The sequence below is a fragment of the Festucalex cinctus genome, chromosome 5 (assembly GCF_051991245.1).
Source record: "Festucalex cinctus isolate MCC-2025b chromosome 5, RoL_Fcin_1.0, whole genome shotgun sequence".
In the NCBI taxonomy this organism is placed as follows: Eukaryota; Metazoa; Chordata; class Actinopteri; order Syngnathiformes; family Syngnathidae; genus Festucalex; species Festucalex cinctus.
The window spans coordinates 20,678,753-20,701,356 of NC_135415.1; the positions used below are offsets into that span (position 1 = coordinate 20,678,753).

The 22,604-nt window shown below is 37.4% G+C and overlaps 2 protein-coding genes across 4 annotated transcripts; both read left to right on the forward strand.

Annotated features, from left to right (window-relative positions):
• The first annotated feature begins 834 nt into the window (after window positions 1-834).
• Window positions 835-20,409, forward strand: septin5a (septin 5a). 3 transcript variants are annotated; one of them, XM_077522076.1, is made up of 11 exons: window positions 835-946; window positions 1,108-1,121; window positions 12,881-12,971; window positions 13,326-13,412; window positions 15,146-15,269; window positions 15,343-15,595; window positions 15,677-15,778; window positions 17,567-17,663; window positions 17,755-17,890; window positions 19,145-19,247; window positions 19,476-20,409. In XM_077522076.1, exons 1-11 carry the CDS (start codon window positions 901-903, stop codon window positions 19,533-19,535), a joined length of 1,113 nt encoding a protein of 370 aa, XP_077378202.1. In that variant the 5' UTR covers window positions 835-900; the 3' UTR covers window positions 19,536-20,409. The 3 variants fall into 3 exon arrangements, with proteins under 3 accessions (XP_077378202.1, XP_077378200.1, XP_077378201.1); XM_077522074.1 differs by having other exon boundaries at window positions 846-943; window positions 1,027-1,121; XM_077522075.1 differs by lacking the exons at window positions 835-946; window positions 1,108-1,121 and adding an exon at window positions 9,380-9,694.
• A 756-nt stretch (window positions 20,410-21,165) lies between these two features.
• Window positions 21,166-22,117, forward strand: gp1bb (glycoprotein Ib platelet subunit beta). Its single transcript, XM_077522077.1, has 2 exons — window positions 21,166-21,208; window positions 21,426-22,117. The coding sequence occupies exon 2, from the start codon at window positions 21,438-21,440 to the stop codon at window positions 22,059-22,061; it is 624 nt and encodes a 207-aa protein (XP_077378203.1). The 5' UTR covers window positions 21,166-21,208; window positions 21,426-21,437; the 3' UTR covers window positions 22,062-22,117.
• The last annotated feature ends 487 nt before the right edge of the window (window positions 22,118-22,604 follow it).

The following is a 22,604-nucleotide window of genomic DNA, read 5'->3' on the forward strand; positions in this document are numbered from 1 at the left end:
TCATTCACTGTTTGACAAAGTAGATGTTGACATGGTTGTGATGAAAATGAAGACAGTCCGTTATTTAAAAGTCTGCTCCAAATAAAAGCCAGATATGGCATATAACTTTAAAACGTTCTCAACACTGTACAACCTATTAAAACAGGATATGATTCACAAAGAAAGACAAATGCTGGATATTAACTGACTAGTTAAGACAACCAGAACAGTCCAATTGCAATTGATTCAGTGCCATAAGAGTACAATGACCTGAATTAATGCCAATATTCACAGGCTGGATATGAACGGTAAAAATAATAATAATAATGTCAGAAAAATACCAGTTTACCCGTTTTTATTGTCAGTCTGCTAATTTAATGGCAAATACACGACTCTGTGGGCCACATACTGTAAATTTGCACTGACAGTAAGACCATTAATACCAAAATAAATTCAATGTCTATAGTAAATGAATAAATAAATAAATAAATAAGCTTAAAAAAGTGACATAAACAATAACAAATTGGTTAAATAAAGAATGTTAACATTGTATTAGTAACCATATAGTGTTGAGTGTATCCTTTTGATTCTGTTTTTCTTTTAAACAAAATGTTTGAGTGTCAATATATTAGATTTCATTTTTTACAAAGCAACCCGTATCTTTGTTGTCTTTTATCTGCTAAAACATCTTGAATATCGTCGAACAAAAAAATGTAGTCAACTCCACTTCCTGCTCGTAGACAGCTCTGTGAGCTGATTGGCTGAGCTAGGGCGATGGGCGCGGCTTGCATCCCTCGCTGCTCGGCCTCCTTTTCTGTCACCCCCCCACCCCCCCCCCCCCACCCCCCCCCCCCCCCTCCCTCTTTTGCTGCCTGCGTGTGTGTGGCAGCCGAACGGGTCGCATTTTGTTGAGCGATCGACATGACGGCCAGCATCCGATACAAGAGCCGGATTCCGGTCAAGACTGGTGAGCCTCATTTCGCGCTTCTTCTATCCTCTTGTTAGGAAGCGGTTTCATTAACTACAAGCTCTTCGTGTTTGTGTTTTCTGGGCGTCGCTGTGCATCCTTGCACCTGCTCCTCCTCCTCTTCTTCCATCCTCGAATCCATCGTGTGCCGTGGCCCCCAGAGGAAACCGCCGAGGTAAGATACAGCATTCATTGTCTTTTTTTTTCTCATTATTTTCTATGGAATTTCACTTTTGAGGAGGATTTTTTTCGTTATATATGCATTGCGAAAATGATGCTGGAGGAAAAGGAGGAGGGGTGAATAGTGGGAGGCCAGGTTTCATTTTTAGAAGTGGAGCAGCACCATTATGCCCATCCTCTCCTCCATTAGCCATTATCATTTTTCCCTACTCCCTTTTTATTTCCATTTAGAAAAGAAGCACAGCTGCCATGTTATATAGCCTGCAGGGTTCTGTTGACCCTGCACCCCCACCCTTCCTCACCTCAGGTCGACCCCCACCCCCAGGTCCTTTCTCCCCCTCGTTTGCAAATGCTGTGTGCTTAATGGCTGATCAGGCATTCATAATATATCACTATTAAGTTCACTATTAGGAGGCTCAAGTTGACACAGAATTAATTAATCATCAGATTGGGTCAAGTAAAAAAAAAAAAAAAAAGACAAATAAATAACAATTGATGCCAATGTGACGCTATTCCATTCAGCTCATGTGACTCTTGCAAAGAGCATCAACCATTGCATCACAACTATGATATTGCAATTGCATAGAATGTTGTCAAAAATATAATTTCTTAAAAATACATATTTTGTTTACCCATCTGTGCAGACAACAAATTTATTCCAGTAAGAAGTGCTGCACTTATGTCAGCGCTTTTTCCTCAAACAAATACAACTTTACTTATTATAACAATAAGCATAATCAAGCTGCTGTATGTGCAGATGATTATGGGATTATGGGACGGCTGATGAGGGTGAAGTAAGGCCATGATGCTATTAACTGTTTAATGACAGTCTCACAGTGGCAAATCCGCTTAATCTTTTATATGTGATCATTGAAATACTCTGAATCTGAATTTTAAAACCACAAAAGTATTGTCGTTACAATTACAATTACATTTGTAAAGTTTGCTTTTTCAAATATTTTTTCCAACATACTTTGCTGATTGGCCAAGAGGGATCACATGGTTCTACCTACAGCCTTATTGGGAGTCTTGAGGTATCCATTGGCTTGAGGTACCAGATGTACTTCCTTGCCCTTTATACAACACAAGCTATAATATAGAGGAACATGCTCGCACATTTAGGTCACATCCACAAATATGAATATGCACGCTCTTGTCTTCTGTGAGTCATGTGACTCGAGGGATTTGTAATGATGTTAAAATGTAGCAGTGTTGTGGTTAGCGGTTCGTGTGTGCGTTGCACCAGAGTGCAAGGTAACTTCCTGTTATGACATTTGACCTCTAAGCTGCTGTCTAGCTTTCCACACATATACAGTATATACAGTACAGTATTGTATACAGTATATCTGTATATAATACAAATAAGACACAATTTAAAGAATCTTTGTGCTGTTTGTCACTTCTTTTTACTCACAACTGCCACCTCTGGCCCAAATCGTAACTGCAGGATATGTGTCAGGCTCGTTCATGGCGTGCATGTGAGTACGTGCACGATAGAAGATAAAACCTGATAGATGCAGTCAGAGTAAAACAGGGCTGTTCGTACTCGTCTGGGCATTGGTGGCGTATGCATGACGTACATGTAGAAAAATCTTTAATGTTACTATTTTTAAACGGTACAATGCACCTTTAAATACATAACATAAAAATTAATTGCCTACACTCTCATTTGTTGATTTTGACGTCACTCAACAGATGAGGCTCCACTTTCTAAAGTCGCACGTGTTCAGTCACAATTAGTACACAATCAGTACAACTAGTACAATTAGTACTGCAGTACTCAAAAAAAAATCAAAAAAAAATCATGAGGATGGCAACCCCAAGTATATAAAAATAATACCTGCATCTCACATGCGTATTTTATTTGTATATATTGTCTATTAGCATCAAGCTAGTTGAGTTTTGTATGTTATGTGCTTTGGTTTTATAACACAAAAACTCAACACAAAAAAGAATCAGCCGAACCACAGCTCGTACTAGTCCCTGGTAAGTCTCTGGACTTTTGTGTATCAATTGAGATGGCCTCATTCATTTTACAGGATACAGTATTGTACTTTTTGTGACATTTGAGTTTGGTTCACTAAACTCCAGTAGTTGTTCCACATTGAAACCTCTTCTTGATGTGTCAGTATCTTTGGAGTCCAGGTGCGAGTACCCATCCTGTTTTTTTTGCCGGCTGCTGTTTAGACTCCTGATTGAATTATGACCCCCTGCAGCCCCTTTCCTGGCAGATAAGCCACACAGACAGATTTTCTCTCTCACTGAAATTCACACTTGGACCAAATCCAGTTCATCCACAAATCATTTTGTGGTCACGTGGTATTAACACAAACACACACACATAGACGAGCTTATGAATTTTGCTGGAAAACCAGGATTAGTCTGATGGCTGCTAGCATTCAATCCAATCCAACTGTTGGACTCGATTTGAACATTTTGATGAAGTGTTTTACTTTTTTCTATCTTCCTCATGTCACTCCCGCTTATCGCATTCTCATCTCCATGCGACCCAGCTGGGCTGTCGTTGGACTGTGCACCCCCCGGAGAGCGTTTAAAATAATGCCGCTCACATTTGGTGGATGTTGTCATCACTTCCTGTGTGCTGTGGGAACGTGTTGCCAGGCAACAGTGTTTTTTTTTTGTTTTTTTGTTTTTTTGTGGACGCCACTTTCGTGACCCATCCACAAGATTGTGTGGTGTGAGTTGTGTGCGTGGGCAAATACTCACTGGGCTCTTTCCATCACTGGTTAGAATGGATTCTGATGTACTCAAGTGGTCTTTGTACGAGATTTGCTATTAAACTTGCAACATTACATAAGATACAGTATAATGTGTTTTCAGTTACATGCAGGCTTTTTGTGATTGAAGTGAATGGAGAGTTTTTATTTTCCGGTTGTATTTTATTTTTGGTCAACTGGTCTCACATCTGTCTCACATATCAGAGGTCATGGGTTCGAATCTGGGCTCTGGCCTTCCTGTGTGAAGTTTGTATGTTCTCCTCATGCCTGCGTGAGTTCCGGTTTCCTCCCACATTCCAAAAAATATGCATGGGAGGTTGATTGGAAGACTCTGAATTGTCCGTAAGTGTGAATGATTGTTTGTCTCTTTGTGTCCTGCGATTGGTGGGCGAGGTTCAGGATGCACACTGCCTACCACCCAAAAACAGCTGGGATAGGCTCCAGCATGACTGCGACCTTAGTGAGGATAAGAGAATGGATAGATGGATTTCATTTTGTTTTTAATTTTAAAATTTTAATCTAATTTTAACGTTAATTGTAAATATGATTTTGAATTGTATATTTTGTTATTTGTATTCAACTTTTCTTTCATGTAACTTTTATTTTAATTATATTTGTTTATATTCTTATTGTATTTATTATATTTTATTTTTTAAATACAATTTTTTTTATATTTTAATTATTTATTAAATTTGATTTTTTTTTTCAACTTGTATTTTTATGTTCTTAATTTTGTGTTTAATTCTTATTCTTATAAAAACAATTACAAAAAAACATTACCAAAAATAAATATTTAACAAATAAAATAATTAAGCATATTTAAATTTGTTGACTTTTTATATCAAATCTTCCACAAAATGTATTTTATATCTTTGTGGGATCTTTTAACCGGTTAATGAAAAACTGTGACATTTTTACATGCTTTTTCCAATATATTTGTTCTTTACCATACAGTGTGAATGATTGATTGTTTATTCCAGAGAGGATGAGCTGTGTGTTGGAGTAAGGATGAATAATTGATTGTTTGAGGAAAGCGCATCAAGTATTCAATTGTTCTCATCACAATGATTGTCTCCACAGGAGAAGTGAACAAATGTTGAGTGCGATACGTTTATGTGCATGTCGACTCTCTCTCGTATCAAAGTGGAGATTGAGAGTGTGCGAGTGGCAAGTGAAGTGCAAGTCTTCAATAGGCAATAGAGGAAGACCTGGTGGTTACACTTCAAGTGTATTTGACAAGTTCAACTTTCCATGTGTGATCGCTTACTCCCGTGGGCCAAAACATTGGGTACATAATCCACGTAGATGTGCCATTCTGAATTGATGAACCCGCTATTAAGAAGCTAACGCTGCTGGTGAATGATAATGTGTGCATCCAGCAGAATTCAATGTAGCTCTGCTTAACTTTTGGCTTTGACAGAATGGAAAGTGGAAACTCGTGGGGCAGCTTAGGGAGCGTTGACTGGCCATTGCTTGAAAGTGACTCTGGATCTTCACCCAGCTAGGTGATCACGTCATGGGTGGAAAAACTCAGTGTGAGGGTAGTAAACACAAGCTTACTTGCTCACTTTCTCCATTTTCCTCAGTTGTGCTGGCCCCGCCCCCTGACTCGCTCAACCAATCACATTCCGATACCTTCATGGCCTCGCAGACAGTCGGAACTTATTCTCTTATTCACCAATTCATGTAAAAAAAACTTGTATGTAGTAGTAGTGAATGAGAAAAATATTACCGGACTAGGAAATGTTTTGCAAAATGTATTTTAGCAACCATACAGTTGTGTTACGATTGAGTGGAGCAGCAGTCAAGAGACACAATTATTTGTAGAAAGCCATTAAAAAGTCCCCTTGTTTGGTTTCTCCTACCGAAAGCAAGTCACAAGTGTTCCAAAAAGCTTTGAGGAGTTAGCTGGAGGCTGACCCACATTTTCCGATACGCTAAACCAAAATCCAAAGTGACCAACGTGTTTGGTCTGCTTGATAAGATTCGGATTACAGCTCTGTGAAAATGTCTGAGCTGTACTGTAAATCCCCCCCAAAAAACACATGAAGATTATTACATAATATTTATCAGGATCTTGGATATTTGTCTAAAGCACACAGAGGTGATTTTGGGTAGATGCCGTATTTTGTCAAGAGCTCAACTTTCCCCCTTCAGAGCTCTTAAAAAGCAAAGTCTGCCATTTTGTAATGTGTACACAGTCAATATAATATGGAAGCAGTGCTGGGATGTTTTTAACCACTAAAGTGGAGCGTAGCATTTCAAGCTGTTTCATTCAACTTGAGGTGTAGGCCTATGCCTGAGGATGGGGAGGCTGGGCTCAAAGGCAGTAATTATACGCTGTCAGATTAGCATTAGCATAGCGGCCAGTTTGGTGTTTATGGGCCTGTTTATCACTAAGTGCTGAAAAAAGTGGGTTGGGACAGTTAACACACATCCCTTTCCCTTAGCTCAAGGCCGTGGAACCCTGACATAGATATAGAGTGTTGCCTTGTTGAGATACAAGTGACTTGTGAGAGTGTACGCTGTACTGTGGCAGACGACTCAAATTGCTTCTCAACAAGCAGAAATTTCACAGTAATAATGTGTAAATATTCCTCAAAAAGCCTTCAAGCTGTTTATTACCATTCGCAATGGAAGCATAAAACAAAGAGAACGACACATCGTATGTTTAAAACAACCACACAGCCTTTGCTAGCTTAATGCTAGCATAGAGTGGGAAATATCACATTGTTGAAGCACATTAGTCGGTTCTATCACCTATTGTACATTCAGACATATCATCAGTTATTATTAATTCGCTAGTTTAGCAATAGAGAAACCAAAAACGAACTTTATTTCATGACACTATGACTTTTAAATTGAAATGTATGACTCTATTTTCATAATTTAATGTCTTTATTTTTGTACAGCTTTTCCTCTACATAAACTGCAACTTTTTCCTTGTTATTATATGACTTTATTCTGGTTTTGTAATATTATCACTGCATGACTTCAGATGTTATTATTGTTTGTATTGTAATTGTTTTTAGGTTGCACATAGGATTTGTCTTGTGCATGAAATATAAATGAAAATAAATTTGGATTGATTTATTGTAATAGGAATGCAACTTTTCCCCGCTAAAATTACAACTTCTTTCTACTAAAATTGCAGGTATTCTTGTAATATTTCAACTATTTACGTAATTCTATCACTTTATTTTCATAAACATGCAAATTGTATTTATATGATTTTATTATTTTAAAAGTACAACAAATGTAACCACCTGCGAAAATGTCTTTATTCTAAAAAAAAAAAAAAATAAATAAATAAATAAATTTATAAATATAAATTTCTGCTACATAAAATTCTTATTTCATGTTACAGTGCCTGAAACCTCCATGTGAGGACGCTATTGTCAATTGTAATTTTTAAAACCAAGTCCTGTGCTTCCTGTTAAGTAGATCAGGATAGAACTCACACACTACTTCTGACTAGTGTTTTTCTGTGACTGCAAAGAGAAATTTTGGTCTGAGCTGCTTGAAGCATTTTTGACCCATTTTCAAGTGCACCCTCCTTGGACTTGGCCCATTTGAAAGGGGTTCAATATGAATTGGGTGTTTTTGAATCAACGCTAACTGCTGGGTTTTATTGTAGCATCGCTTCCTGTAATGTCATGCCATTGAATGAACAAGAGGAACATGATGATGGCTGCATGTTGAGCTTTGGAGCTTTGCTTCTGTCTGACTGTCCAAGAGGACACACATTGACACATTCATTTAAATGTGCACACAAATGAAAGACAATACATCTTTCTGTTTGGTACTGAAGTCATTAATTCATTAACATGCAACATTTTCAGAAGTCATTAATCATTTAAGGCGCTCAAAAATAAACATTTGCTTTCTGTGAAATGTAAAGATGTGTGTCTGTGTGCATGTGCGAGACAGCTGGCCTCTGAGACAAAAGGTCTTGGGGCTTTGTCTGCGGTGCTATTATAGGATACATCTGCTCCTTTCTTTTATGAAGACAAAACACACACTTAATAGCACACGTTACAGTCCCCCCACCATAACCTGAACTAAAGTGTGATGTCTCTCCATAGTGTAGAGTTCAAGTGTCCAACTCACTGGACTTGACTTACTAACAGGGTGTGCCTGCTACTTGGTGGGAAAGTAACAGATCAGCTTTTTTTTCCTTCTTCTTCTTTCCAAGGACCCACATCATATGTACCACAGCCACGCCCAGCCCCACACCCGCACCCACTCACACACAAAACTGTCACATCTGGAAGAAATCTCCTGCGGCCTTCATTGCCACAAAATCCAGCTCTTAAATCCATAGATTAAAAAGAGTTACATACGTTTCTGTATTATGGAAAGTGGTTGAGCAACTTTTAGTAGTTCAAGTCCTTATGTTTCAAATGTTGTTGTATTTAAGTAGATTTGTTTTTTGTTGTTGTTGTTATTGTCAGATACAAAAACTGATTTATGGCAACTGTGTTGAGTCTTTTCCTGGCTTAAAAACTGACTTAAATACATATCACTAATAGCCTAACATGTATTTTTTAAGTTCCTATTGTTAGCTAATTTAGCATTACTCTTTAGCGTTACTCAATTAACAAAGTTAGCAAAAAACTGTGGGAATATTCTGAAAGCATAAATGGCGAACCAACTAGCTAGCTATAGCGAGCTAGCCCGTAATTGTTAAAAACAGCAATAGCATACAATGTGAATAGGACATTTGTTTTGTTTTTTTTCTCTGTAAGACTTAAATTTAACAAAAGAGGGACACATATTTTTTGTGCATGTAAGTTAGTTTAAATTGTATATAGTTATCAAACAGAGTAAAGTGCTACGATAGCACTTACGGTTATCAGTTTGAATTTACTTATATTAAGTTTGAAGTTGTTTTTGAATCCACTCAGTAGCCCGTGGTCCATTTGCTCCATTCGTCTTATGACCAGTTGTTGGCAAACTAGGGATGATATTTTGTTCCATTTTCTAGAGGTGAATGTTCTGCCATAGTTTCAGAAAAGCTCCTGATGTCCTGAATCTTCGTACTTTTACTTTACGTTTTACTGAAGTGTGCATAGACCGAATACTTTTCTCGTGCATTTCTATTCTTTGTTTAGAATTTAATCTCAAATGATCCCGTTTCTCAATGGGACCGGCTTAACTGGTGCTACTGCAGCTCAACGAGGCATATAATATGAAATTGTGACATCACTGAGCATGTGGACGGACAGGTTGACTTTCCTTCGCAATTTGATCATTATTGATATGACTGCAAGTCCACACTTGCAACCTGAGGAGATGTTAGTGGATTCACGTGTTGTTCCTAAGAGGTCCTCTTTGCTCCTCTTCCTGCTCGGACAGGTTCTCTCTCAATCACTCTCTCTATTTCAGGCTGAGCTCAGCAAAGTTGAGACTCTTTCTGAGAGGGAGGGAACACACGCCAAATGAATGAATTTCTTTGAGGCCTTTCTCTGGTTTCCTCCCACAAATTGGCACCTCTGGCTCCGCTTCGCTTGGCTTTCTATTTTCCTCGGCGCAATGTGAATTCCTGCGTACCTGTCTGAACAAGGGCAGACGGAGGGAGCGCTGCGGTGAAAGAAAAGGAGTTTAAAGAAAAAGGAAGAAACAGGGAAGATCACTTGGAAGGGGGAGTTTATTTTGTGTGTTTTGAGGCGTCCCGTTTGTCGTGTCCTGATCCCGTTGGATTATTCTTTGACTGGGTGGACACGTCGGCCAGCAGCTTTGGTGCACTTATAGCATGGATTCCATCATGCTGCAGGAGAAACTCGTTGAACGACTCCTGTGCCCACGAGTGAGAACGGCCAGACAGAAGGTAAAAAAAAAGCTGGACTAATGAAAGATTTTATATGGAAAGAAAATTGTGGGAGAGCATGTACTTTGGTTACATATAGTATAAAAAAAAAAATAAAAAAAAAACCTACAGCAATCGCTGTCTGGGGCACACCCACTATGAAATTTGTATCATACAAGTTCTGTACTTCTATTTGGGTCCCTTGAAAGACGCATAACATTCTGTTACTATTATTATTGTTACTATAAAATGTGCATTTTTATGTGACTTGGATTCGAGTTGACTTGTGTCACTGACTTTGTGATTTGTGACCTGCTTGGCACAAACTTGAAAGACTTGACTTGACTTAGACTTGAACTTCATGACATGACAAGCGATTTTGTGTACGTATATTTGAAAAGCTACAGTTTTTTTTTTTTTTGGTGGACATGGGCTTTTTTCAAGAAGTTATTTATTTATTTATTTATTTTATTGTATTTTATTTTATTTTATTTTATTTTATTTTATTTTATTTTATTTTTATTTTTATTTTATTTTATTTTATTTATTTATTTTTAAATAAAAAACAACCTATAGAATCTACCCAATAAATGTAGGGTAACAATTTACAGCCATTTTAATTGGATGAATTTAAATCTTGTATTTGAGTGAAGAGTAGGCCTGCCCTACTTAAAAAGCTATGAAGTACTTAGTTGACACAAACTGAGTAACGTTTACCTCAAAATATTTGCATTTGGCAAATATGTTTGGGCATAACACAGCCATCTAGGGGCAAAACATTGCGCATATCATACATAGCAAATTGCATTGGCTGGGAATCAAACCCAGGTTTGCTACTGGAAGGCAGCTATGCTAACCATTATACCACCAATGCTTTTTGGGTAAAACAATGCAAGTTTTGCACAAGTTGAGTTTCAATTCCGGGCAGGGCAAGCCGAGATGTCTGTTCTAGGGCCTTTTTTCACCACAGTACCCTCTGCTGGACACTGCCCCAATTGCAATAAACTGCCACAAGTATGCTTTGTTACTTCATTTATTGACTTTTGGACCAACTTGTGTTGTCCGTGCAGTGTTGTTCGCCCCCTCACCAGTGGTCTTTATGCTTTGACATGTCAATGACAAGTTCTATATAAAAATGCCGGATGTGTGTTTGCACAGTTGCTTCTTCTGAGTAAGAGTTTTTTGGGTTCTGGTCAATGTGGCGTCTGCATGAGTGTGAATGTCAACCTCTGTCCTAGTGTGTATTTATATCTACACTCAAAAAAATTATGTGGTGATGTTCTGCCAGAGAGAGTAGGAGAAAAAAACCCAGAGACCCCTTTGCTTTTTTACATGTTGACAAGCAGTCCTGTTGGGGCACATTTGGTCTTGCTTCTGTGCAAGGTTTGTTTCTTCCTTTTTTCCCAATGAGGACAAGCGTGTTAGAAAATGAATGGCTGGATGGATAAAGTGCCTGTGATGTAATTCTTGGTTTCTCTGCTTGCCACAGATTTGATGAACTGTACTTTTTCAGAGTGCAGTGCCAACTTGTGTTCTCAGAGAACCACTTACAGTGATAATGTCAGCTTTCTATTTTAGAGCATGGGCCGTTACCGAGGTTAAACTGTTAAATACAAGGAAAAGAAATCTAGTGCAGTGTCTTACAATATGTGTTTTTGCTCTTCGTGTGTTAGCGAGTGTATCGGCTTTGTCATGGTTTATGGAGAATGACGTAAAAGGACTTTATTGTATCATCTTTGTTTCCGGGCAGAAGAAGATAAATGTAATATTTAATCCAGAAAATGTGAAAAAATTATAGAGATTATTTGGTTTTGTTCCCAGTTCAAGATAGATGGTCGACAGTCATGATTACCAAATGGACAACCTATGTCATTTTTTTTATTTTTTTTTATTTTTATTCATCATACATGGAGGTTTCCATTGTGTGACTCAAACCATCCATCCATTTCTCTCGAGCTTGTCTTCATAAGGATCACGGGCAAGCTGGAGCTGATTTCAAGAACCTATAGGCCCTCTCGACTGTGTGGTAGACATGCTAACTACTAGCTAGGCTAATGTGCTAGCTGCCAATGATAAAGCTAACTAGCCTGGCCAACCTACCTAATGTAGTAAAGTATAGCTAAGGATACTAATTACGCCAATGTGCCGTCCGTGACCATGCTAACTACTAACTAATGTACTCACATATAGCTAATCATGCTAACTACGAACTAGGCTAATGTGCTGTTAAATGTCCTAAACAAACTAATGTGCTAACATATAGCAGATTATGTAACATTCTGGTTATTTGAGGGTCAATTTTGAACAGAGTGACTTGTGCCTAACTCAAACAAAAGCTATTTCACCCCACTGGCAAATTCCAGACATAAAAACTAAGCTATGTTGCTTTTTCATTGCAGTGTAGTGCAACTGGCTCTATGTTGGAGAGACCAAGCAGACTTGACACAAAACGCATGGCACAACATAGGAGAGTAGCTTCTTTGGAGCCAGAATTAGCTAGTTTGCAAAATGAAATGAAGGGGAATTCCTTTGAGGACAATAATGTCCTAATTCTGGATAGGCAGAAAGCTGGTTTGAAGAGCTGTTAAAAGAAAGCTTCTATAGTGAAGCTTGAGAGGCCTTGACTGAACAGAGCGGGAAGTTTGCATTATCAACCATCGTCTGCTTATGACAATATGGTGACATCCCTTCCCCAGAATATTGTCTCGTTTCTCAGAAAGGGTGGTTTTGCCACCAGGAAGATGCAGTACAGTTGTTCACCAGCCATGTTGAGCAACAACAACTTTATTGTGATCAGCCTCAGGGGAAACACTCTCCAGAGATACATTACATATGTAGACATGTTAAATTTAGAATAGAAGAAGCATTTTGGATTCAAGGTGAAATGTCTTCAACAAACAGTTGACTCTATTTAACCTTTGCAAATGGCTTGTGCAATTTTATATTTTGGGCACAATGGACAGCGTAGTGACTTTCAAATGGTGTAATAAATTCCTGTATCTGACTGAACCTTTACCCAGATCATCAGCAAAAATAATTAACTGATCTACAATATTTTTGTATCAAAACAATACCTCTTAATTGTCTCTCTTTTATTCATGGAGGCAAAAAAAAAAAAAACTTCCTCCTGCTTTCTTTGTTTTCGATGTACCTGTGTTTCCCATATAAGGTGAACTGTATGTACCGTATGTGTTTTGTGTTTGCTAGGAGAAGCAGTATGTGGGCTTCGCCACTCTGCCCAACCAAGTCCACAGGAAGTCGGTGAAGAAAGGCTTCGATTTCACTCTCATGGTGGCAGGTCTGTTTGGCTTCTCTCCAAGTTCAATCAATACAATGATCTGTTTTCAAATGAAGTACCTATAAAATTATATTGATATAATAGTGTTTTGTCATTAAATACACTAACTGTATGCTTCTTTTGATACACCTGTGTAATCCGTAGCGATCCAGTACAGTAATGTTCAGGACTATAACTAAGTTTTGGTTAAAATAGTAGAAATAACAGTGTTAAAGAATAAACAGCCGCATGAGAATATCATTGAACATTTTTTTCCATTTATTTCAGTAGTTCAATTGAAGAAGAGATTGTCAAATGTTATTTGATTTCGCTACACACAGTGAGAAATATTTCATGATTTTATTTACCGATCAGGCGAATCTGGCATGGGCAAGTCCACTCTGGTCAACAGCTTGTTCCTCACCGACCTCTACAAGGACAGGAAGTTGCTGAATGCTGAGGGTGAGTCTCGTAATGATCAGCTACATTTTCACTGCTGTCTGCTTGATGGATGTGCTCGGAGGTCTGCTATTTATATAAGTGACTTTCTCTTGTACTTTTGTTTGTCATGTCACACGGCTGCAGGCTGTGGCTCGCTCTTATCTGCTTTCATTACGAGGAGGTCAAACTTAGTGGCGCACACGCATGTTCAGTCATGACATAATTTAACACATTCATGATGCCAACAGCAGTCTGACTGATCAATATTTATGAAAAACAGCACACACTTATGAGTCTTGTTTCAATTTTAGGCCATTTTAAGGTGCCTTGAGATATGAATTTAATTTGTTCTGTGACCAATTCAATTAAAAATGTTTATTGCATTCTTAAAAAAAAGAAATGAAAGGGGACAGAAAGAAATAAAACTTGGTATAGTTGTATCTGCTCCTGTTCAGAAAATAAAATAAAATAAAATAAAATGAAAAATAACAATAATAATAATAATAATAATAATAAACACAAAATAAATGACATTAAGCAGTCAAGTTGCTGTTTTGTTAACAAACGAAATGATGCAAGAGCATTGCCTTGCGCTATATATATTCTTCCAGTAATTTAGTTTTTATAAATTTTTGAAAAATATGAATGGGCTGAGAGGATTTAGTTGTATGATCCAGATTGTTCCACAAACTGACACCTTGAGTTGAAATACATCATTCCTTTGTTATGTTTTTTTTTATTTACTATGCTTGTAACTCATCATTCCCGACTAAAATGAATAGAAGTGCCATGAATCAGATCCATCCTCCCTCAAAAAAAAAAAAAAAAAAAAAAAACATGTAATAGTTAAATTAATAAGGAAAATAACTCACTAATATTGTACTTGAAAAAAAAAAAAAAACATCCAATTGAATGTAAACAAACAGTTTGTGGCCCCTTCTGGTGTATGTCACTTGGCCACCGGGGGGCAGTGTAGTATCATGCACAGCTCATGCAGGCACAAACAAGGATGAGTGTCATGACTGTTGTAGTCATATTTCACAGAGGATAAATAATATATTACTGCGAGTATTTTGTATTGTCTACATACATTGTTGATGCACTTTTTGAGCCAGTTTTAAAACTTAGAACACAGCCAAATAAATGTATCATCACCTATACCATTTTGCGTTATGTGTTAGCATTACGCTAGTGGATTCGGGTAGATTCTTCTTGTGTTCTTAATATATAATGTGTAATTCACTCTGCTTAATATTTATTTGTATTATTTATTTTGTTTTATATTTATTTATGTTTTCATATTTTTACATTTGTTTTATATTTATATTTATTTCCTTCCCTTATTGTCCTGGCGCTCACTTTTTCCTTGGTTTGTTTTGTTTTATTGGTATTGAACATACAAACATAAACACATTACAAGTGTAACAAAAAAACAAGTTAAAAATAAAATACAAATTTAACCTGTAGGCCATATCTTATTTTGAAATGACTTGGTCAGAACCATCAAAAAGCCCAAAACGGGTCACTAAACGGGTCACAATATGGCCTACGGGTAGGAAGAAAAGAAAGTTTGTCAACAATAAATTCCATAATTTACATGTTCAAGGACTAGGAAGAATCACACTTATCTAGTCCTACTCCCTATTATTTCTATCATATGTATATACTAATGAATTATTCCTATACAATAACATACATGTAAAATTAAAACAATATAAAGAAACCTAATTTCTTCATGTCCTCATGGCGACCAGAGCGCATCAACCAGACGGTGGAGATCATCAAACACACGGTTGACATCGAGGAGAAAGGAGTCAAGCTCAAGCTGACCATCGTGGACACGCCGGGCTTCGGAGACGCCGTCAACAACAACGAGTGGTGAGCTTTCCTCTGCTAGCGCCTCAAAAAGCTGGCGAACGTGCCTGACGTACGTACGTGTGTGCGGGCGCAGCTGGAAGCCCATCACAGACTACATCGACCAGCAGTTCGAGCAGTACTTCCGAGACGAGAGCGGCCTCAACAGGAAGAACATCCAGGACAACAGGGTCCACTGCTGCCTCTACTTCATCCCTCCGTTCGGTCACGGCTTGCGCCCGGTGGATGTCGAGTTCATGAAAGCTCTGCACGAAAAGGTGAACATCATCCCGCTCATCGCCAAAGCCGACTGCCTCACCCCCAGCGAGATCAAGAAGCTGAAGGACCGAGTGAGTGCAAGCACGCACATGTTCACGCCGTGGTTAACACTTGTTCTGATTGAAGTGTGCTTGTTGTGCATGTGTGTGCAGATACGAGAGGAAATCGACAAGTTTGGCATTAAAGTCTATCAGTTCCCTGAATGCGACTCAGATGAAGATGAAGAGTTTAAGCAACTGGATAAAGAGTTGAAGGTGGGTATCGATGCCTTTATTTTATTTTTAACCCTTTAAATTTCGGGTTGTTTGCACAATATGCAGGTTGGAAAACATTTTTATTGTCAACAGAGGGTGCATCCACTTCTTATAGTACAACGTAATTTCTCCATGGTCAGCAGAGGGTATCTCTACTTCATCAAATCAAAATTGTGTCATTAAAAAGAAGTAAGACATTAAATGCCTGTTTCAGAAACTAAAAATATTACATGAAATTACTCTATTGCCCAAAAATGTATGCATGATGACATCTGGTAGAAAATATAAAACAATGCAACTTCTAAGTTTTAGAATGAAACCCATTTTATCCAAATTGTATGATTTGATCATGTGATTAACAAAAATGTGGTATTCATAGTTTTCAGATGTCCAAAACATGTCACGATAGAGCCAAAAGTTACTATTTGTTTGTGGGCAGTATATTATCTACGTACAGAATTTAAAGAGCTGAATATGAAAATGTGAAAATCACACAAATATCCACACCTTGGGGAAATTTTATACATTTGTATTAATAGTTAAAATTGTTTTTTTTTCTTGTTTTTTTTTTAAGGCAGCAAGATGGGCATACATGACTTACAACAGCTATCCAATACAGTGCTTAACACTTGTATGACTTTTAAGAATTTTAAAACGCTACTTACAGCATTGTCTGTACAGTTAAGTTTTATGACGGCAACACAGAAAGAAAATACTTTCTATTTCTGATATTTGCTATGGGAAAAAAAAAGAAATATATATATATATATATATATATATATATATATATATATATATATATATATATATATATATATATATATATATATATATATATATATATATATATATATATTAGGGGTGCTAAAAAAAATCGATTCGGCGATATATCGCGATACTACATCGCGCGATTCTCGAATCGATTCAATAATCGGCAGAATCGATTTTTTTTTTTGATTTTTTTTTTTTTTTTAGGATTCACACCTTGAGCATGGAAGAATGTTATATGAACGCACATTAAGCCTTAATATTTTTATTTTAATGCTGTTCAAATGTGAAACAGATTGCAAACTGTTTGTGTACAGTGGCTCACGGTTATAAGCCTCAAGTTTTAGATAAATATATTCATACAAATCTTACAGTGTACATGTGTACATGTACAAATTTACTGATAGTATTTTCTAAATTTGAATGGAAAAAAATCGCAACAATCGACTTATAAATTCGTATCGGGATTAATCGGTATCGAATCGTGACCATTCGTATCGGGATTAATCGGTATCGAATCGAATCGTGACCTGTGAATCGTGATACGAATCGAATCGTCAGGTACTAGGCAATTCACACCCCTAATATATATATATATATATATATATATATATATATATATATATATATATATATATATATATATATTGAAATCCAAATAAATTGGGCGTGGAATGGATTGTATCGGACTGTATCGTATGTGGCTTTATGTGCTGAGTTTTTTTCCAGGTTCATACTGTGCCCCCCTTTAAAGGAGCACAGCTTGAGCCATGTCCACCCCCCTCCTCCTCATGTTTTTCTTTTTTCCCCATCTATCAAACTTGAGGCGCTGAAAGGAAATCCGCCACACTTCCTGTTCTGTCTCCCCCTGTGGGCCATTGTTGTTTTCATTTTTCTTGGATGGGTTGTAACTCTTTTCGGGATCAATAAAGTAATATGAATCCAGAGGTTTGACAGTATAATAGAATCAAACGGGTTGGTGCAAAGCAAATCCAAAGCTGTTCGTGTACGTGTGTGCAGGAGTGCATCCCGTTCGCGGTGATTGGAAGTAACACAGTGGTGGAAGCTCGAGGGCAGCGGGTGCGAGGGCGACTGTACCCATGGGGAATTGTTGAAGGTGCCTTCATCATTTTTATTTATTTTTTTACATCTGGATGCCGCTTCTGAAAAGCTGAATGACTAATGTGAAATGTGATGGTGCTTTGCAGTGGAAAACCAATCCCACTGTGACTTTGTGAAGCTGAGGAACATGCTGATCCGCTCGCACATGCACGACCTCAAAGACGTCACCTGCGACGTCCACTATGAGAACTACAGAGCGCAGTGCATACAGGAGATGACAAGGTGCAGAATACACACCTCGGATTTATTTCACTTATATGCACTAGTGAAATGCTCTCATCATACACCCGACTGCAGGGATGAGCAGATGAAATGTTGGATGGGCAACAGTTTTTCATCAGTGCTACTGCAAATAGTACCACACATTTTCGAACCAGATGTATCACAAAAAAATGCTATTTTAAATATGGACATGTTATTTTTCATAATACATTTTCCAATGTATGTGTAAACGATTAATTTATCTCATCCAACAAGAAAGGGTTTAAAGCAAACAACAAAATAACCAACTATTGTAATTTATTTTCCAGTGCTCTCACATGAAAAGTATAATTCATAATGGCACAAAACTGTTGAAAAAAAAACAAAAAAAAAACAACAACATTAAATGCAAGAACTCATTTTCAACATTTTTTCTTAACAGAAATCAACTCACTCAAAATTAAAATATTGAGGTACCATGTTTGTCCTGGAAATCATTCCAAATCGGCAAAAAAGTAGTAAGTAGGCCTACTCATATTGTAGTACAGGACATTACATGAGCTGATGTCTGCCCTCTAGTGGTTAATGGTGATATTACAACTCAAAACTATAGTTGATGCTTGTGTATTTGCATATTAGATTTTTTTCCCTTTTCTTTTTCAGTTTGTTTTTTAATATATTTTGGATTTCCCCATTTTTTCCTGGATTTAATTGAAATTAAAATTCAGCATACTATCTATGTGACAGTATTTTTTTTTCACGAGTGTTTCAGTACTATATGAGAGCATTACAGTAATGTTAATGAGTAAAAAAAAAAAAAGGCAGTATGAGGGGGGAAGAATTCAGTAGCATGTATGAGAACATTCAGTAAGTATATATGAGAGTGTTTCCATCGTGTGTATGAGAGTATTTTATTAGTATATATGAGTGTTTGAGTAGTGAATATGAGAGCATTTCAGTAATGCATATGAGTGTATTTCAGTAGTGTATATGAGCGTAAAATTCAGTTGTATTAAAGACTGCTCAGTGGTGTGTATAAAAAAGCATTTCAGTAGTAAGTATGAGCAAAAAATGTCGTACTTTCTTCTCATGATCCTGCTTCAATGAGAGTGTTTCAGTAATGTTTGAGAGGTAATCGTGTAAGATGTTCCTGTTGTCCCCTCATACGGGTACGCATGTTTTGTACACAAACCTCCTAGTCACATAACTGCTGATATTTTTTGGATTTCAGTTCTGATTTGCCCGCTTCACCTTCTCTGTTCTTTCTCTCTTAAGTAAACTGGCACAGGACAACCGCATGGAGAGTCCCATCCCCATCCTGCCGCTGTCCACTCCCGATGTGGACACGGAAAAACTGATCAAAATGAAAGATGAGGAGGTAAGATGATGACAACTGGTGATGATGTTCCATTAGAAACGATACAATGGGCAGTTATTGTAATGTGACAGTGATGATCAGAATCACATTTAATGCCAAGGAATTTGCCTCACGGTGGCATTGCATAATAACAAAAAATAATAATAATAATAATAATTAATTGAAATTTTGAACTGTCATGTTCTGACTCTATTTGTTGAAACCTTTTTCTTTGAACTTCTTCTCCAGCTGAAGCGGATGCAGGAGATGCTGACCAAAATGCAGCAGCAGATGCACGAAAAGGACTAACGACGACAACGCAGCATCGATTTGATTTTGCTGTTCAGTGCACATTTAAGTTCAGTTTGGTGCTTTTGTATAGCTCGTCTGCCTGGATGCTTGTTTTGCCCAAATCCACCCCCCAACTCAAACTACGACGCCCACCACTTCCCCCCAACTGTTGTTAAACAATATAAAATACTAATTTAAATCACTAATCAGTGTACCTAATTTATAAAGACAGTGCTGAACTTTTTTTTATATATATAATGTTATGTCAGGGTATCTACATTTGAATGGTGTTTTTTATTCAGCGTGTGAGGGAGTGTATTTGTGTCATTAATCCTCTTCTGGTGTCCATAATATTCCAAATGGTCACAATGCACAATTGCTTTCCATTTATTTAAATTCATCTGATGATTATAATGAATGCATTATTTATATTAATTCAGGATGTGAACAGCTTCTTTTTTTTTTTGTCATTGGTTGGCTGGTTTAAAACTGCACTTATTATCATTCGTCAAATGTTAACTGTGAATGCACGAAATAACAATGATAAAAAATATGATAAAAAATAATAATTATGATGACAGGGTTCTTGCATAAGCATGCTGCCGCTACTTGTATCTGCTTGACACGCTCCACTGATTCACAGCTGACATTTTACGCCTGTATCAAAACTTTATCTGACTTTTTTTCTCGCTTTTGTGAGGGAGCAAATACTTGTAGCGTTGATGCTTCTGTCTTTTTTTTTGTTTTTGTTTTGTTTTGTTTTTAAATTGGAAGTGTGAATTGTGCCCATGAAGAAGAGCAGTGTGTGAATGAGTGCAAGCAGAGGAAAAATGCATCTTCCTTCTGTACAACATGACAAATAATAAACGTTTTCTTGTCATTCTGTAAATGGTTCCTGGGAAGAAGTTGTCCATTCTTTCCGGCTGTCACGGAGTTTGTGGGGATATTATTTTCTGAATCATTATCTCTAGCAACCATCCTTCCTTCTTCCTGACAAACTAGGCACACATAATAATGTCTGTAAGTCTTGAAAAATGTGAAAATTTAATTTTAATTAGATGTGAGATTTTACTTGTTTAAAAGACATACCTTATATATTTTTTTTTTAATGATTTGCCTGTTTTAATTTTTTAGTATGGTTGGCTCCCTCTAGTGGCATGGTAAATAATAATAATAATAATAATAACTGCGAAAGCACATTTCACTTGTATTTATGAAACTTTTGCTCTTTAAGAATCATTTGATACAATTTTTTAATTAAAATTTTATCTGCCGGTCATGTTACTGTGCTACTATGCTACTGTATTTTAATGTTAGTCATTTTTTTAGGTTGTGCTTGGTGTAAAAAATGAGATCCACTCCAAATGCAAATTTATTTATTTTTTTAAAGATAATTTGTTATCCTACTAATACACACTCTAACCACAATATTTGCATAATCTAATGTTGACAAACATGTTTGTTCCCGAATGAATAACCTCTAAATATGTTGACTTAAACATTTTTTGTGGTCATAAAATAATGTCCAACAGCTTATTAGGAGATGAACTAGCGCGAAAATAAAGTGAGATAGTGCACAGCACGCATCCTGTTGGAAGTCTTTATCAGTGAGGGCCAGCCGGCATCATCACACTCACTTTGAAGCAGACGAGAGCAACACGCCTCTACAGGGACGACATACAACGCTGACGGTAAGTCACAATTTCTAAACTATTTACAAAGAATAGTTTGCGGCATCCAGAGTTACTGTAGCTTTTGAGACAGCCCATCATAAACATAAACATAAACATAAACATAAACACAAATAAGATAGGCCTGCTCTAGTACTTTTTTCACGACATTAACACAATATAGTGCCTCTATTTGATGCTAAAAATTGATGACTGATGAGCTTGTTTTTCTCTTCAGTCATTCTTGAGGATGAAGGAGCTCCATCTTCTGTGTCTTCTCATCTTTGGAGGGCAAAGCTCTTTGGCGTGCCCCCATCCTTGCACCTGTCATGGCAGCCAGGTGGACTGCAGCAGCAGGTTTCTCAACTCCTCCCACCTCCCCAGCATCTACCCCGCGGACACCACCGAGCTGCGTCTTCACAACAATCGGCTGACAACCCTCCCGAACGGGCTTCTGGACAAACTCTCCTCCCTACGTCAGGTCTCCCTGCACGGAAACCCGTGGACGTGCGACTGTGGCGTCCTTTACCTGAGAGCCTGGTTGAGACGACGGCCGGACGGAAGTCCCTTGGGCCAACCGCAGGTCAACTGCAGCTCACCTCCTCATCTCAGAGGAAGGCTGGTGGAGTATTTGACTGAGGAGGAGGTGCTGGACTCCTGCCACTACTGGTACTGCGACTTGGCTTTGACTTCGCAGGTGCTCCTGTTTGTTTTTGTACTGGTGCAAGCTGGGCTGCTGGCTGCTGTCATCGTGTTCCTGAGGAGGTTTGAGAAGCTCTCCAATGAGGCCAGGAGGACCAAGGAGGAGAGCCTCACAGAAGGGGAGAGTCAGAGGGAAAATGTCTATTTGCCTTTAAGTGACAGGAGCAGTTGAAATTGCTGTGTTCAATGCAAAAATTGTAATACTAACAAAATAAAAAAAATGCTAAAGTATTTTTAAAAATGTCTGTAGCAAGCTTTTTATTTTTTTTTTAATTTTATTTATTTATTTATTTTTTATTTTTTTTTTATTTTTTTTTTAGGGGTGTGCTTGACCCTATTATGGTCTTGGGTGACCTGGAACCTATGCCAGCTCACATTCACACATTTGGACATTTTAAACTTTTCAATGAACTAAAATTGCATGGTTTTGGAATGTAGGTTATATAAAACAATTTTGATTCATTTATAAAAATAAAAAAACAATAAAATAAAATAAAAAAGTAGAGCAATACTGAAGCGCTTATTTAGCCTAGCCTACACTTTGTCCTGTGTTTCGTGTGTTTAAAGTGGGTCACTTTATGTGTCAGACGTGGGAATTGTATCACTTTTTGTTGTATTGTTAATAAAGCCACATTAACTGAACCTCAAGTTTTCCTCAACTGTTTTGTTGTTAAATTTCAAGCCTCATATTTACTAAAATGTAAAAACACAGTTT